We start from the raw sequence: 16,530 nt of genomic DNA, 5'->3' as shown, positions 1-16,530 counted from the left end.
CTACACACGAAAGCACTTCTTTTGTTTTGGTGTCGAGAGACGTGATGTGATGTTGAAATCCACAGCACTTATGAATTCTCCGAAGCGCAGCCAAGCTCATCGTACTCGCTCGCTTATTCAGGGGTTGCCAAGGTGGCGTGCTTACAAATCCACGGTCTGCATGCAGCCCTGCTTAGCACAGTAATCAAAATTCTGTTGCGGGATTTCCTGCCTGCGGTGTGGTAACAGGGAGGATTAGGTAAAGTCCTTTGATGTAGATTAGACGATTCCTTCAAGTTCATTAGGAAGTCGGAAGGATTTATGAATGTTTCGAAAAAGAAGCAGAGATATGTACGCATGGAAGCCCCCTTTTTTTCCCGCTCAGAATCCGTTTGGCTGCCCAGTAATTAATACCATGCCACCCATTGTACATGTGTAGAAGTAATAGAGACCCCTCTAGACCAAGTTTATCCGAAACATCACCTCGCTCAATCCTGCTTCACACCAACCTTCACCTGACTACTGTCAGCACTCGGCTCCAAGCTCTGAATCCCCAGCACATCAACCCCATAATTCACCTCCCCAACCAACTTCTTCGCCTCGTCCAGCATTCCCACAAGATCATCTCCCAGCATCGTAATTGCAACCTGCATGACAGCAAACGCCGCATACGCCGGCTCAAACACATGTCTCGTGCTCAAAATATCGGGATCCAATCCAATCAACATCTGTCCAATATGCACAGGCTCTGGAGCTTTGAGGTACGGGGGAAGAGGTTTTCCGCTCGAGATGGCGGCCGCGATTATGCTGAGCAGGGAGGTTACGTTCTGGGATGTGAGGCGTAGGGTAGAGACGAGGAGTTTGAAGTCGTGCAGCCATTCTTCGGAGGATGAAGTGGAGTTTTGAGGCTGAGTTGTTCGACTTGGGAGAGAGGAGAATGTTTCTGTGACGTAGGAGATCATGGTTGTGAAGTGAATGATACTATATATTGTTAGTCTTCAAGAAGCAGGAGATTGATGAAAATAATCACTTCTGAGTATGGTTGATCAGCTTGTCATATGAAGTTCTTGGGAACCTTCCTCCAAAGCTAGGTTCCCATGCCGCAAAGGCAGTATGATGTTTCATGGATTGCAAAAGAATGAGTTCTTTGGCAAACAATCTCGTGCGAGCTTTTTCAAGCTTCCGTCCAGGGCTCTGCTTATCGTCCGGATCTCCTTCTGCACTTCTGATCCGAAGACTGACAGTTTGATAGACGCAACTGTAGTAGTTACTCAGCAGATAAATTGAAGAACCGAGATCTGTTCGAAGCTGGTTTCTTGAAGTGATCGTGGATGGAAAGTATGTGAAGAAGAAAGCCACTCCAACTCCACCAAGGACTGCAGCTAATCTGTATGGTGCAAGCTCATATAACGGATGAAAGACTTGACCATTGGAGGTTGAAAGAGCGACACCAATTTGTTTGACTTGCAATTCGTATCCTACAATTAGAACCACCGTGACCATTCCAATCATTGGCACAACAGGTTCGTCTTGCCATCGGATCATCGGGTAATGGTACAGAAACATAGTGATCCCAAGGAAGACGATAATGCCTGCGGTATGCTGATTGACAATGTACCAGTCGATATATGATGCAACCATGGCGAGTGCAGTCCCTCCAAATCTGACAAATTGCCCATAGATACCGGAGCCAGCGGTCTGGGTCATGCTGATAGCCACCATGATCGAACCCCATACTAGACGTTGCTCGATGAAAAATTGCTGGGAATTTCTCAAGTACACAACAATCATGATGCACATCGTAGCAGCAGCGACGCGAAATCCAAAGGCAGACTCTGCAGATGAGATGAAATGTGTGATACCTCGAAGTTTTTCTGTTGATCTCTCCCACAGCGTAACAGGTGGTAAATGCTCAGGGTCCTGATCTGACTGGAGAGCATCATGGAGGTAGACTGTAGGAGTTCCGGAGCGTGTGCTGTAGGAATGGTAATCGAGATTACTATCTTCTCGAGTGTATGATGCGATAATCCATTTCTTTATCCTTCTCCAGCTGGGTAAGATGAGTCGATTCTGTGCCATTGTTCCATCTTCTACTTTTGAGTCGGCAAATTTGACGAGATCCAGTATTGCTCGCGCAGCCATCAGAAAAGAGTATTCAAGCTATTCGGTCAGCACTAACTTGATTTTATTGGAGCTCGAGCTTACATCGAGAATGAGATAGAGCTGAGATTGGTGTCTTTGATGTAAAGGATAATGGTTGGGCTTCATACTATCTCGCTCTGTGGAATGATCCATGCCTTTCTCCGCACACCACTCCCTGAGAGGACCTTCACGTTGCTTTAGGAATTGTTCTATTCCCGTTTCCAGACGTTTTGCAAAGCCTTTGCGTCCAGGTCCATTGTCCTCCGCGCTTGCCTCAACATCACCTCTAACTGCAACTTTCGGCTTCTTCACAAGCTCCAATTGGTACAAGGAATGATCAAGCCCTTCAGCCATGGTCTTCTGCAGCTCAAGAATGGGTTCATGTAGCTGCTCGAATATCACATGCCACTGTTCCTTCTCTTTCGCTTCGAGGGTGCCGAATTCTTTCTCTGACAAGGCATTGTCGTTCGGTGATCGTATCGAAGACCATCCACCACGCTTCTCAAGCCGGTCTGTTACTTCGGTGAGTGACTCCATGCCAAGGATAGGTAGCAAGATATTCTTGCAAAGTCGCACCAGAGTCCCATAGTCATCAGGACTCAGCTTGCTCCAGTCTGCCTCTCGTTTTGCGTATCGAAGTTCGGCTATCATCTTGACCTGAAGCTCCGTAACCATTGTTGCTGCTTTCTTGAGAGCATCAGCCTCTGGCCATTGTGTGGGCCTTGTGAAAGGATCATCGTCTTTGCTTGCCTCGGACTCTACAGAGCCCTGCTTGGATCCGTACCAATCTCGGGATGGAAGTGAGAGCATATATTGAGTATGTGCTTGGAACACGGCCTTGAATCCTTGTATTTCGTGGGTCACAAACATCGAAACTAGATTTCGTGATGTGAATGGAACGATAAAGAGGTTGACTGCAAAGGAGATTGCGAAGCCTGAGAAGAAAGTCTCCAACAATCGTGATACTGTGTTAGACGTGTGAGAAAACCGTTCGACTCATGATTAAGGTATCGTACCCAAAGCTTCACACTCTACCATCAAGCTGAACAGCGGTCCATATGATCCAGTGACATTGATAAATATGCCGAATAAAATAGAAGGAAGGAAATACTGAGGTCGGTAGGCACGAAATCTTTGACGGTCAGCGGAAGCATCACATAAGCTGCAGGAATAATTACGTGTTGGCTAACCAAACCATGAAGAAGAACCACACTGCCATATTGACGCTGGCAGCTGCATTGTATGGACTGATCAGAGCACCAGGAACAGGCCCAGTGGACTTTGATGATTCTGCAGCATGTGTTGTGTTCTCCCGAGCTTTTACTCCAACCCACATAGCTAGAAGTGACAATGCCGCCGCCAGACATACGAGAAGCTGCGTTGTTCATCGTATTAGGCATGCCAACCTTACTGATCCGCAAGTGTAGGCTTACCGAAGTGATGATGAGGTTTTGTAGAAATCTTGCTCGAGGCATTATCGGTACAGTCAAGATTGACATGATTGGAATAAGATAACCGATTGTCGAATAATGTGCCGCGACACTGCTATTCTGGTATCTGCGCAAGGTTAGAATGCACTTGCAACATCAAGACGAGTACCTACATTGCTATCCCAATCGTCGGTGCTATTGCCCCTCTTCATTTCAATTAGCATCGCCTGGCAAACAACAGAGTCGATAACAATTGGAATTGGCAGAGCTTTCCGAAATGCCAGATATAGTGTACTGATCTCGCAATATACAAAATGTAATCCGCATACAGAAGGGAAACCCACTTGCACATGAGTAATACCATGGGAAGGTTCAGTCCCAGCTTCGCCGCCATTCTTTTCCATGCTGATGGGGCCTTGGACTCCAATCCACCATGGTCATCTGCTGGAAGTTCCGTCATCTGTCAAAGGTTTGGTATCTGTCCCGCAATCAGAAGAGCTTTCACGATTAAGACAGGAGGAAAACGTACCTCGGCCTGCTTTTCGGAAGCAATTGGGCCCGTTCCTGGGATTGGAAGAAAGCTGCAAGTATACCAATCCGAGCTTCAAAAACAATCCTATCCTCAGATGTGTGCAGACATAGAAATGCGTCGAAGCTCAAAAATATTTCCTAGAGGTTCATGTGTGACGAAGGTGTTCGAGAACAAGCCGAGGAGCATTTCAACACGTGGATGCATGCTGTACCGTAAGCAGTCAAGGATCTGGACAGACAGCTATATGAAATAGCCATTCCGTATATTCAGTGGCGTGAATCGGTACGTCTTCACTGGGCGCTGTTTTCATTTTGTTGGTGCCGAATCTGCAGTGTGATTAGTGTATGTTTGAGGCTGGGATGAGGCGCTGATTACGATTACCGTCGTGATTACCAAATCAACTTTGTGTTTGGCTACAAATAATAGAGTGATTAAGATGGTCCGAGCGTGATATATCTGCGGTTGCGTACGCCTAAAGTATTTCGAAGTCGGGATACGATAGAAGTGTTATTGTTTTGTTGTGGTTGATGATTGAATGAAAGATCATTGCGACCGAGAAAGAAATGAAAGACTCATGCACGGTTGAGGCTGGCATTCTAGCACGCGGACGGCTCATCTGGCGTAGCTCTCAGCACTGACGGACAACTCTCAGGGGGGGATTTTAGCAAGGGGATAGGAGGCGAGGAAGAAAGATCGACCACTCTTCATTATTTGCTTCTTCTTCAACAACACCTGCTCGTTACGACATGTTTGTTTGCAGCCACTCTATCATAACCTCGATGCTCAAGACTTCATCTTTCAGCAGCTCATAAATTTCCTCCACAGACGCATGAACCATTATCTTCCGTATACGGGTCGAGCTTATCCCATTCGAGGCGCTGCTATGTGAAGCACGAAACTGGATGTAAGGCTCTCCCGGAACTGTCAAAGCTTTACAGAACCATAATTCTCCAAGACGTTGTTCCTCCGCTACCGCCACCTCGTTGGTCGACGCGGCTCTCTCCCACTCTGTGCAACCAGGTAAGTTGTGAAGTGCAAGTTGTCCTGGGTCATAAAAGACCACTGGTCTTCTAGCATTTGTTATGAGGAAGTCATCGATTGGACCCCATGCGGTTAAGTCACCCGGAGGCAAATGTGGAGGGCTTTCGACAGACAGTTTATCACCGCCAAAGAACCCGACCAACTTGACGTCGAAACCGGCTTCCGATATCAGACCAGTCATAGTGCGTAAGACTTGAATATGACCCTCCATATCTCCCACCAGAAGATGAAGCCATCCGTCCTCGATGAGTGGAGATAATTCGGGAACTTGGGCGAACATCCTGTTGTGCAACTTCTGGGGAAGGATGATTTTACCCCATTTCTTTTCCTTGGTACCTATGATCTCGTCCGGGTCGGCAAATATGAACATAGCTACGATACCCAACTGGTCACAGTGATCTGAGAAGTATCTAATCGTTGCCAAGTCACCCTGATGAGGTGGGTTAAATGAACCCGGAAAGAGGAGGATTTGATTTGTCGCATCTCGCTTGAGAGTTGGCCAAGCCGCAGGGAGATCTGGCGAAGAGTTCTGGATCCCGCGTTCCAAATTGTCGTTGAAGAGACTTACAGGAGTTCCAGTCAGATTTCGACTGATCAGAGCCTTCTGCAAGTATGGCCAAAGGATATCTTGGTCAGTTGAGACCTCTGATTTATCTTTATTAACTTGCGTGGGAATATCTGAAGATGAAGCCATCTCGCGAGTGGGTTCAGGACTTCTGTTCTGAGACGTCTCCTCAAATTACAATACAAACTGTGACAGTTTTTGAATTTGGTTTCAGTGCGGAGAGAAGCCCCTTATATATCATGTGCCAGGTCTCACAAGCACAAAGTCTACATAATCATCGAGTCCAATCACCAAGCCTAGGGACGAAGAATTGTGACAAATTTGACATGCACATGAAATAACGAGACTTATTCACAGTGGAACGACTAAAGATACAAAGCGAAGAAGATTAACGCGCCACATGTTGTTACGTGGATCTGATAATATGCGAGAGTTCAATATTGCAGAAACTTAAAGTTACGATAAATAGCTTTCCAAGCTTCCTTCAGGCCATTTTGCTAAAGCTAAATTTATGACCTAGTGACCGCAGCTTTCCAAGATTCTTTCTGGTTGTATGACCTCAGCTCTCTCGGTGGCGCTTTTCTCGAATAAGGAGAAGGTCTATCAGGATCGGCGAAATAACAGAATTGCAAAGCATTTGCAGGATCCCAGTCTGCAGGATCTGTATTCTTGCATCTGCGATCTGTGCAAAGACTCCGCGGGTCCTTTTCCCTGTACAAATCGTCCCCAGCAATAAGGATGGGACATTAGCTAGCTTGTGGACGCTTTCCAGGCTTAGCCCTAGCGGTGCTAGCCCTGCAGAACTTATTCTTCGTACCGATGTGCTTTTTACAGCCCTTGTAGAATACTGGATGTTCGGTACATATTTTATTGTTGTTGTTACTGCTGATGAGTATTGATCGATGTTGATGTGGTGGGATGCTCTCGGCTGGTGTCGAATATTGTGTTCTTTCCGGTATGGAAGATGAAGTAGGGAAGTGGGTGATGATAGTTCCTTTTGTAGACTTTTCGTAATGATGGAAGGAGTCGATTGAAGGTTTATGAGTCAAGGAATATAATCACCTACTGCTATAGTTCATAGCTAGTTCGGAGTTCATGAAGGTGGTAGTCATCAAATCGAGGTTGAGCTCCGAATCATGCGACAATCTTCTAATTTGCGCCATTCCTTGCACATATGACTGCGCATATTAATGCTTCGCTTTTACTCAGTGGAAATGTAACTATTAGAGTCTCCTAGCCAGCCATTTACTTAAGTACTTTTCTGGATGCAAATAGAGTAAACTTTGGCAGGTCTGGATCACTCTGGCTTTAACGATAGCCAGAAGGCTGTTAACAAGGATCGCACGCTTGACCGTTACTTAGCATGCTCGTTTCTTGTGTTTTGTTAAATAATAGGTAAAGAATTGAGATATGCCTAGGAATAGGATAACAAGAGTGTTTTCTGTGCTATTTGTAATTAACTCACTTTGCCTGGCTATGTATTGCGGCCCACTTATAGTCAGCCACATCGCTACTATTCACCTCATTACTGTCCACCCCAGTACTCCTAACCTCAGACCCTTCACTTCAGACTCCTCGTTATTATAGTCTCTAAATAATACAAGGCATTTATATATTATGGGTAAGGACTTCCAGACTCAATGACTGCACAATCACCAAGTCCAGTCATATGGCGTGGGATGAATCTTCAGGGCAAATTTAACACGCAAAGGAAATTCGGTACGAAAAGAATGCATCTGATAACCATTTAGCTCAGCTGCGGGCTTTTAAGTGTACCGAGGTGGATTCACTTTGAACATTTGGACTAAAACTCGAGTTCTGATCAAGTATACGAGACAAAGAATATCAGAAATTCACAACCCACCATATTTTAGATAAGTCAGAGGATGAGGAAAAGTTCAACGTTACAGAAACTAAGGATACGACCTACTAACAAACAACGCAACTAAGTGTCCCTCGGACTGTGTAACTTTCTCGCCTTTCCATGCCTGCTGCCCCCTTGAACACTTCGAAAACCATGCTAAAACTTGCATAAAACACGAATGCCAACACATGAAAAAGCCATGCTTGCAATCAAGGGGAGTCGATGCTGACGACGCCTTTTTACCCCATTCGATTGTGCGTCCAACTGTCTTCTTGAGATGTAGATCTCCTCTTCTTGTGCGCACCTGGGATTGTCACATAGGCTCAAAGCTGTCTTCTTCCTGGACAAGTCTTCGCCTGGCGTAAATGTTGAGCAATACGCAGCTGAGTGCATTGCTTTGCGTTCATTGCACAGTCTGAGTTCGCTGATGAGAAATTCATCGCAACGCTCGCAATATACGTCGTGTTCGGTGCACATTTTGGTTTCGGTGACAATGAAATGTTGAGTTGATGTTGAAGTCTTGTTCGAAGTCGATTATTTCTGAGATTGCTTTTACTGATGTTGAGTATGATGTTAAGTCTGCGAAATGGAGTAGGAAAGAGGGAAGAGTTGCTTGCTTATTTAGACGCTTCGTGCTAAGCAGATGGGGTAACTAGAGGGCGTACAGCTGTGCATCTGGAATTGATATCATCCATCTCTGTGAATGCCAGTTACTTTACGATACGTGGGCAGGATAGTGGCGGGTTGGGCCTCAAGCTCAGAATCATTCTACATAGTTCAAGTCACGACACTTTTTCTGATTTGATTATGAACCTTTAAACTTTCTTTTCTATTCGGTGACGGTTTGCTTTGTTTTTACATCGTAGCTAGTCTTCATTCAATCTAAAGCTCGGACGGCCATGAGATGAATCTCGAAGATTGTCAATGACTTTCCAGTTCCACGAAGACCACAGCCTAAGTTTCCGCTCATTACACAGCCTTGGAGGGGCGCGATCAGTCATCTGAATCCGGATCGTCGTCATTCTCTTCGTCCATTAGATCAATCATTAGAACTGAACCGTGATTCATTTTGTCAAGTTGAAAGCCCGCTTGAAGGACGTTAGGAGCATCGAGAATACATCCGGAAACGTCTAAGCCGATGTCGGCGTCTTTCAGCGCTAAGCAGACAAGACGAAAATGCTCGTGGTGCAAATTTTGTAGGTCCTCACCATCGCCATTGGAGTCAAATATCAAAATAGCATTGCGATGAATTAGACAGAAGACCGCGCAGGCTTCAGGCCGTAACAAATTTCTTAAAGCCGCCGAAAGCTTGGATGGCTCAGTCTGAATGCTGGCAGTGAGGCGAGTGAAGATGCGCCCGTTCAACAGGGCACTCGCTGCATTTGGATCCGCGGGTGAGAAGATGCAGACATTGTCTGGAAGAGCTGGCGTAATTGCAGAAGATGTGACTTTGCTCGGACTATCTGGGAATGTCATTTTTGCTGGCTGTGGACAAGTTTCGAGAATCTGTGTGTTGCTTTGTTACAGTAAGAAGCTGCCTGGGCTGAAGTCATCACATTACGAGCTCCTTAAGGTATAGCGCTCTTCCTGACTGTCCTGGCACAAGCGAGAACGCTAACGCCCTGCTCCTCTGCCAGGACTCCAATAAAAAAAACCGAATCACTTACCCCTCTACTCAACCCTCTATGGCCAGACTGCTACAAAAAGCTGGTTATGTTATATCATGTATCCGTGAAGTTGGCGGCGCCATTGCTGCAACTCTCGTGATACAGTACCCTCATGTCGCCATTGTTGCATTGTTGCTGCAAGACACAATAATGCGATATGATTGCGCCATGTTTTCCGTGGTATGTATATTATCAACGGGCATATTCTAAACACAAATTCAATGCTCTTGACAACCCCAGAGCCCTCCCGTTTTGCCAATAGCCGCAATTCAACCACTCTATAATCATAGTATAATGTCTCCAAACAACTTCGCTGCCGTCCTGCCCGTCGCCCAAGGGACCATCACTGTCGGCCCAGTCGATTATCCTACCCTTCCACCTGGGGGAGTGATTCTGCGCAACACCGTCGTCGCGTTCAACCCCGTCGACTGGAAAATCGCCCGCAACGGTAACCGCCCGATCGAATACCCGGCTGTACTGGGCTACTCCTACGGCGGGGTCGTCGAGGCCGTGGATGAAGCCGTCTCGCGCGTGAAGAAGGGAGACTATGTTTTTACGCACAATCCGAAGGCCGGGGGCTTTCAGCGATTCTCGGCCGCAGATGCCACATTCGTGGGCAAGGTCGATGAGAAATCTGTAGAGGAGACGGCGGCGGTGGTGCTCAACCTCCGCACCATCATTGGAGCTGCAGTTGAAGCAGGTTTGGATCGCCCAAAAGACACCACGACAGCGAACCCATCGAACGGCAAGAAGGCACTGGTCTATGGTGGTTCGTCGTCTCTTGGCGCTCTAGCCATTCAATACCTTGTGCAGGCTGGTTACACTGTCATCAGCACCTCCTCTCCAGCCAACCACGCGCTCGTGAGCGGGTTCAGAGCAGCGGTCGTGGTCGACCATACGAAGTCCGCGGACGATGTCGTTGCGGCGTTGAAGAAGCACGGTCCGTACGACTTTGCGTTTGACGCAATCTCAACGGCCCCAGCCACAGCGATTAATGCGGCCGTTCTGGGGGCTCAGTCAGGCGACATCGTGCTCTACTCGGTCGGGCCTCCACCGGCCGATGTTGATATTCCGAAAAATGTGACCCGTGTGGTTAAAGGTTGGCCATCGTCCCTTGCGGCTTTGGATCCGAGCTTCGATGAATGGGTGTTCGTCAAGTACATTCCTGAAGCTGTAGCAGCAGGCACGTTGAAGAGCGTCCCACTTGAGCTTATTCATGGTGGGCTTGGAGCCGTTGATGGGGCACTGAGGAAGCTAGAGCAAGGGGTAAGTGCACAAAAGTTGATCCTGTATCAGTGGGAGGATGCACCGAAAAGTGAGCTCTGATATTTTGACGGAGAGAGGGAGAAATGAAGAGCTACTCAAGATGATGATAAATGAGAGACGAAATATTTTGACCAAATCTAAGCATTTCTTATTGTTATAATTCTGGGTCCTACTTGGGAAAGCCAACTTCCATTCTTGAATCGGAACTTGGAACTCTTACCACCTTTAACACGTGACCAAACCCGTGAGGTTGCATTGAGTTGTAAACCTTTTCTTAGACTTTATTACTACTATATAAAATCTGGCTTTATAGAGTTGGCTATACGGGCATTCAAATTCCGGCCTAGGGTCTTTTCATCACATTAATATGCATGACCTTCGGCCCTGACCACGTTCCAGGAAAATCGCCACCATTTCCTGCTTAACTGGCGGCAGAACAAAATCTTTATCCGGAAAATCCCCGGCATAATCCAAGTATCGACGACCGCCTTTACTATTCAAAACCTTGCTTCCTTTCCCAAGCTTTTGCTTAACATACGATGTTAACCCACATTGCACGGCACGAGAGAGAAAGTCACTTTCCCAGGCTGGAATCTCTGAGTGTGGGTTAAAGGTGTGGTTCACCCAGTGGTGGCGATAAGTTTCAGGAGGTTTCTCTGACCTGGTGACTCGAAAATTCATAATGCTATCGAGTTCGTCCAGGAGCGTCGTGTATGGAATATCCGTGTCGCGCTCTAGATAGTATGCGTCTTCGAGAGCAGCTAAGGAAGTGACCCAGAGTGATTTTGACATTGGAGTTGTGATTGTATGTTTCAGTTGAAGAACACAAGATCGTAGCAGGCAGAGATGAGGGTTGAAGACAGTCCCAGAGGTATGGAAGGTGATAGAAGACCAAATTTCTGAGCGTTCCAGATATTCCCGAGCTGTGCGATGCAGATACTAGATTGTTCCTCCCCAAGATTCGTAGAGTGTGCTTTCAGATGCATGAATCTCAAGCAAGCCAGCGCATCGTGTCTTCAAGACCGCATCCATCTTCTCGCAACGTTCTTTGAGGTAAGCTGGATCCAGAATTCTAATTGATGGATTTCCGTTAATGCTCGTAGATTCCTCTTCTGCGAAAGAAAGCGCAATCGCAGTTAGAGGCTCGTATTCGTCGTCTTTATATCTGATAACTGCACCTTGATTTCTGGCGGCACGGACAATCTGGAAAATCCGAGAGGCACGGGGTCTGTAGACCCCACGGACACGACCCCACATGTGGTTATAGAGCTGTTCTAAGTCTCGGGGCAGCTCATCCAGCCTTTCTCGAAGATCGGCAATCTCGTCGGGGTTCCCTAGTCCTTCACGCAGAGATTCAACAACAAGTCTGACCCACAAGAACACTCCATCTGCCCTGCCGACGATATCTTTGACCAGCAGCGGTGTTTTGATTGGTTCTTTTTCAAGCAATTGACGGAATCGTCTGTGCTTGCTGAGGTTATCATTCACGTAGAATTTGATGTCTTGAAACGTGAGATCTTGCAACCGAAGGCTAGGAAGCCCACTGAAAATATCCCCAATAACCAGGAGCGGCCGACTTGACACGCATATCTTGATATTGGGTGAAGATGTTGTAATTTCGTGAAAGAATTCGGCTATTAATTCATGGTCTCCCTCGTACTCGTCGAGCCCGTCCAAGAAAATGCAGACCTTTATCTTGACGATCCTCTGCTCACAGAGCTTTGCGAAAGCTTGCTTTAATCTCGATATCGACCAGTCATCCCGAATCTGATCGGCAAGGATAGGTTTGTCTGAAGCCAGTCTCGAATATCGCTTAGCCCATTGCCAAGGCAAGACAATAGGCATGAGTTCCGGGTGTTGATGCAAAACTTTGAAGAGAATAGCACGGAGAAAGCCGCTCTGGGACCTCTGATCCCTTGTGCCACTATTCCAAAAGAAGAACGAGGCAATAGTCAACGGAATCGGCCCAGCCCAAGCTTTCAACAAAGTCTCTGTCCGTCGTTCATCACAAATGTACCTCACGAGTGTAGACTTCCCCGATCCTGCCTTGCCGTTTATCCAATATATTCCGTCTTCATATTTGAGCCAGTTGATGAAGCTACTCCAGGGCCGGAAAGTCCTAGACAGGTCTTGAAATATCCACTCGAATGTCTTGCGATATGCTTCCGTGACTTCTTCTTGGCGCTGCATCATTGTTGAGAACTGGAGGCCTTCCAAGAGAGACTTCTCGGTCATGTCCCGACAAAGTGTTTCGGCGTTTTTCGATCTTAGAAGCTGGTCATTCGCAACTCCATTCAAAGAGGTGATTTGTTGGGCTTCTTGTACTGTCCCAAGAATCCTAGCCTTGGATTCTTCAAGATGGTCGAGTATGGCTATCTCTGACCGGCTCAAAAGCTGAGCTATCGCCAAAGTCTGGTCCTGTAGCTCCTCTGAAAATTCCTTCCGTCTTTCAAGGAGAGAGTCAATGATGAGTTGGGACCTCGAATCAAGCGCGGCGAACCGCTCCGACGTCTCGATAGAGAGATTGATCACATTCTCTCTGATGTTCTGTCAACGGAGTCCATCATCTTGTCATACTGAGTCTGCATACCTCACTGACACTAGCACATACGACTCAATGAGTGCTTTGATGCCTTCGAGTTTCTTCTGTAACGCCATCATAGCGTCTCGATTCCACGCGTGCACAATTGCTGCTCTCAGGCTTTTCCATGCTCGAGCCCTACCTTTAACTTTAAGATCATTCAGCCGACTTATCATCTCCCGTGCTACGGCCTTACAGGCATCACAGAGCCCTGCCAAGGTATACTCATCGTTTGTCTGGCATCCCAAGGCTCCATCCGGCCCCAGTGACTGCAAAAGCTTTTCTACTAGCTTCAGAATTTGATAGATGGTCTGATCTAACTCCTCATTGACAGACAAAGTGCCTCGGACCGATCTGTACAACTCCTCGCTTCGCTGGAAGAGTTCTAGGCCGAAATCGACAAATTGAATGACTGTTCCAGCGACAGAAAACGCCGTCAGAGGATCTAGGACCATTGCGAAAAGGATAGACCACGTTTCTAGATGAGATCCACCACTACAAGAGGGATAAAGATGCTTGCATTTGCCTGGAGGTTGTGAGATAAAGGCGAGGCTGTGTAAGCGCCGACCAGCACAGTGGGCGGACCAATCAATCAGACCCACAAGGTACGTGGCTGAGACATGAAGCTTGCCATTTTCTCGTGCGCCTGCATCCCTATACCAACTAGACAGAATGTTCACCACCAGGTGAATCAATGCGGCGACTACCCACGTGGCTGGGAATTAGGACAATCGTCGCATAAAACTGCGACCAAGACCCTTGAATTCGGCGGCGATAGTACCTGAACATCGCATTTAGCTGTAATAATTCACATCAACCTGAACTATACAGGAAGAAGAGAGGGAAAACGTGCAGCCATTATGCGGTATTATATTATTCGTTTCTCGCAGCGCAGCTTATGCAATATGAAGGAACTTGTGACGACAGGTCTGACTTGCGTATAAGCTCAGGGGAATCACCTGACTGTTAATGGCATCTCAAGCCTCATGTTGCTGGCATTTTAGGAAGTAGCATCCTTGAATTGGCCGGCAACCAGTGTTCTCACACGGGCAACTACGTGGTCTGGTTAAGGAAACCTACATCTGCGTAAAACATGGTCGGTGCCTTGCAATTGCAATATCGTATAGAAATTAAAATTTGCTAGGAAAAGGTCGATCAGTGTACAAGACCTCAGCTGCACCGACCTATTCACCAAATGAGCTATTGGCCAACAGAATGCCTATTTTGGCCAAATTTAGGGTATTTTGACCAATGGAACGGCATTGACGAATAGATCAGGCGTTTCATTAATGGATTGATCTGCCTAAAATAAGCTGATGTTTTAGACCTAATGTTTGATTTCTCTCCTTTTTGCACTAGATCTACGTGAGCAACACACTTTAATAAGCTCGGATACTATCATTTCTATGTCTAGGAGTCTCTTACTATGTAATCTACTAATTATAGCTTAAAATATATTTTTTAAGTATACTTTAGATTACACTTCGGATATACTACTATATTAGCAGTAGCCCAATTCATCGAATTAATAGATGAAATAGATTTCCTTTAAAGTACTCAGCACAAGAAACACTTATTTCTAATTATCTTCTCAGAATTTATCTCTTTTTAAATGTTTTTAGCATTATAGAAAAAAACAGAAATTACCGAAACTTCCATTATATCAAGCAATAAATGTTTGGCCAAATAGCTGATCCATTCATAAAACGATAAAATTTGGCTAATAGAATATTTGGTGAATAGCTCGGTGCAGGTCTCCAAAGGCGGTTGCGGCCAAAATCTGTTTTTGCCCTATCCAAAATACACGGAGCCCACCAGGTGTTTGATGTGTAAAAAGAGAGGTTGAATCGGATTTTGGGAACATGAAGAGATAGATCAAGTAACGCAGAAGTTGGTAAGCATCGCAGTTTCAACTTACAAGTTGGGGATTCAAGCCACAGGATTGAAGATGATTTGAGATAGTACGTGGTTGCAACTGAAAGAAGAGCTAAGCGTTGATGGCTCTGAGCTTAAATTAGCATGGATCAAGGGATTAGGATGCGAGGCTTTTGGGAACTTCTTGGTATGGACAAAGAGCTGTAGGCAGCTTGTCATGCTGAGGATTCAGCTTATCTGGCCTCAGCACTCTTCCGCTCTTTTAGTTCTTAGTCTATTATTCACAGATTAGTGCGTACGTCTTGATACCTAGTCCACTGTGCGTGGCTGTCACATTATAATAGACCCTCACGTCTAAGGACTGAGTATTCATACGCTTTTGATAGACCTCGATCCTTACATCGGTCTTACGCTTAGGACTTCATACGCATACGCATAATAGAGCAAACTGATGGATTTTGATGGAGATGTGGTTGCTGGCGATCACGTATTTTGGACCTTTGTCAACTAGACAATACAACGAAACTTTTCTTTGCCCCATCTCCCAATCAACCCAAATCACGGCCCAGCAGATAACATCCCCCTCCAACTACAACCCCGCTGGCCTAGAAAAATCCCCTAATGATCGTAACCATAACCCAAAGTCCCAACATAACCGAAGACAAATTCCACGCCGCCTTCACCAGATTCTCCTCACCCGGCTTCAGCTCAGGAATCAACCTCTTCATGTCGAAACCGCGAATCCCGACTCTTTGAAAATCCATCCTCAAATCCCACTGAGCCGTAATCGCCACAACGATACTCTGAATCGACGAACCTAGCAAAAGCCTCGTGAACAAAAACGCAGTCAATAATGTGAAATCGCTCTTGCTCAACGTCATAAATCTCGTGAAGAGTGGAGTTTCTCCAAGCGCATCATCGAATACTACTGCAGCAGTGTAAGCCCCCAAACCAAGGACTTTCAAATACAGATCTCGACCAAAGGTGATCGTTCGAGAGATATCAGATGCCAAGACCACGGTGCTCGCATTGTTCATAGCGTTCAAAACCATAGAAAGGACGGTAGAAAGACGCATTTGCTCAGCTCTCCCATCAGCAACTAGTAGTCCGCTTTTCAATTAGACATAGATTTGAACCGATACTGCAGACAGCATTTGGGCGATGATGGAGACCCAGTGCATCTTCCGAGTTCCGAGGATCAGGGATTGCTCGATGTCGAGAAAGAGGGTGAGGCCTTGCCAGTTGCCGGTTTGGATGAAGTCGAGGGTTTGCTTGTCCCATGGTAGGAAGATGTGGTCGAGGGTGCAGAGCAGAACGATGCCAGGTTTTGCGATGCGGATGACATTGTCGGAAACCACGGGCATCTTTAAGTTTGGCTGAAAGCCGATCAAAATTTGTGGTCGGGTGTTCGATGTCGGTTCGTGAGCCGGAGGGAATGATCAGGTGACTTTCATACTGTATGAATAGCCTCACTTTATGAATTGTGTAAATAGCTTACGAACATGGGGACAAAAGTCCGTGCGTTCAGGGCATCAGAATCATGAATTTTATTAATTAATTAGCTGTAGACCAGCCACATCGCTTAATT

General features: G+C 46.4%; 6 protein-coding genes across 6 annotated transcripts; 1 reads left to right on the top strand and 5 right to left on the bottom strand.

The window, feature by feature from the left end:
- Positions 1-261: 261 nt before the first annotated feature.
- Positions 262-4,011, bottom strand: LY89DRAFT_764104 (uncharacterized protein; the record flags this gene model as incomplete). Its single annotated transcript, XM_018221625.1, has 8 exons — positions 262-960; positions 1,010-2,139; positions 2,185-3,086; positions 3,138-3,253; positions 3,300-3,496; positions 3,555-3,678; positions 3,725-3,757; positions 3,896-4,011. 8 exons carry the CDS (start codon positions 4,009-4,011, stop codon positions 468-470), a joined length of 3,111 nt encoding a protein of 1,036 aa, XP_018063123.1. The 3' UTR covers positions 262-467.
- A 758-nt stretch (positions 4,012-4,769) lies between these two features.
- On the bottom strand, positions 4,770-5,818 carry LY89DRAFT_764099 (uncharacterized protein; the record flags this gene model as incomplete). The annotated part of the gene is made up of 1 exon (XM_018221624.1): positions 4,770-5,818. One exon carries the CDS (start codon positions 5,816-5,818, stop codon positions 4,823-4,825), a length of 996 nt encoding a protein of 331 aa, XP_018063122.1. The 3' UTR covers positions 4,770-4,822.
- A 2,547-nt stretch (positions 5,819-8,365) lies between these two features.
- Positions 8,366-9,064, bottom strand: LY89DRAFT_690777 (uncharacterized protein). The gene has a single exon (XM_018216168.1). It carries the CDS (start codon positions 9,027-9,029, stop codon positions 8,547-8,549), a length of 483 nt encoding a protein of 160 aa, XP_018063121.1. The 5' UTR covers positions 9,030-9,064; the 3' UTR covers positions 8,366-8,546.
- A 162-nt stretch (positions 9,065-9,226) lies between these two features.
- LY89DRAFT_690776 (putative alcohol dehydrogenase) lies at positions 9,227-10,628 on the top strand. Its single transcript, XM_018216167.1, has one exon. The coding sequence runs from the start codon at positions 9,515-9,517 to the stop codon at positions 10,544-10,546; it is 1,032 nt and encodes a 343-aa protein (XP_018063120.1). The 5' UTR covers positions 9,227-9,514; the 3' UTR covers positions 10,547-10,628.
- A 797-nt stretch (positions 10,629-11,425) lies between these two features.
- On the bottom strand, positions 11,426-13,522 carry LY89DRAFT_741603 (uncharacterized protein; the record flags this gene model as incomplete). The annotated part of the gene is made up of 2 exons (XM_018220729.1): positions 11,426-13,025; positions 13,077-13,522. The coding sequence occupies 2 exons, from the start codon at positions 13,520-13,522 to the stop codon at positions 11,426-11,428; spliced, it is 2,046 nt and encodes a 681-aa protein (XP_018063119.1).
- A 1,833-nt stretch (positions 13,523-15,355) lies between these two features.
- LY89DRAFT_690774 (uncharacterized protein) lies at positions 15,356-16,302 on the bottom strand. Its single transcript, XM_018216166.1, has one exon. The coding sequence runs from the start codon at positions 16,016-16,018 to the stop codon at positions 15,548-15,550; it is 471 nt and encodes a 156-aa protein (XP_018063118.1). The 5' UTR covers positions 16,019-16,302; the 3' UTR covers positions 15,356-15,547.
- Positions 16,303-16,530: the final 228 nt, after the last annotated feature.

This window comes from Mollisia scopiformis (genome assembly GCF_001500285.1).
Source record: "Mollisia scopiformis unplaced genomic scaffold LY89scaffold_31, whole genome shotgun sequence".
NCBI lineage: Eukaryota > Fungi > Ascomycota > Leotiomycetes > Helotiales > Mollisiaceae > Mollisia > Mollisia scopiformis.
This window is presented reverse-complemented; position numbering and strand designations above follow the sequence as displayed.

What these genes read in the sequence shown, in the direction of transcription:
- LY89DRAFT_690777 (XM_018216168.1), bottom strand. Translation starts at nt 9,029, where the DNA reads ATGACATTCCCAGATAGTCCGAGCAAAGTCACATCTTCTGCAATTACG.
- LY89DRAFT_690776 (XM_018216167.1), top strand. Translation starts at nt 9,515, where the DNA reads ATGTCTCCAAACAACTTCGCTGCCGTCCTGCCCGTCGCCCAAGGGACC.
- LY89DRAFT_690774 (XM_018216166.1), bottom strand. Translation starts at nt 16,018, where the DNA reads ATGCGTCTTTCTACCGTCCTTTCTATGGTTTTGAACGCTATGAACAAT.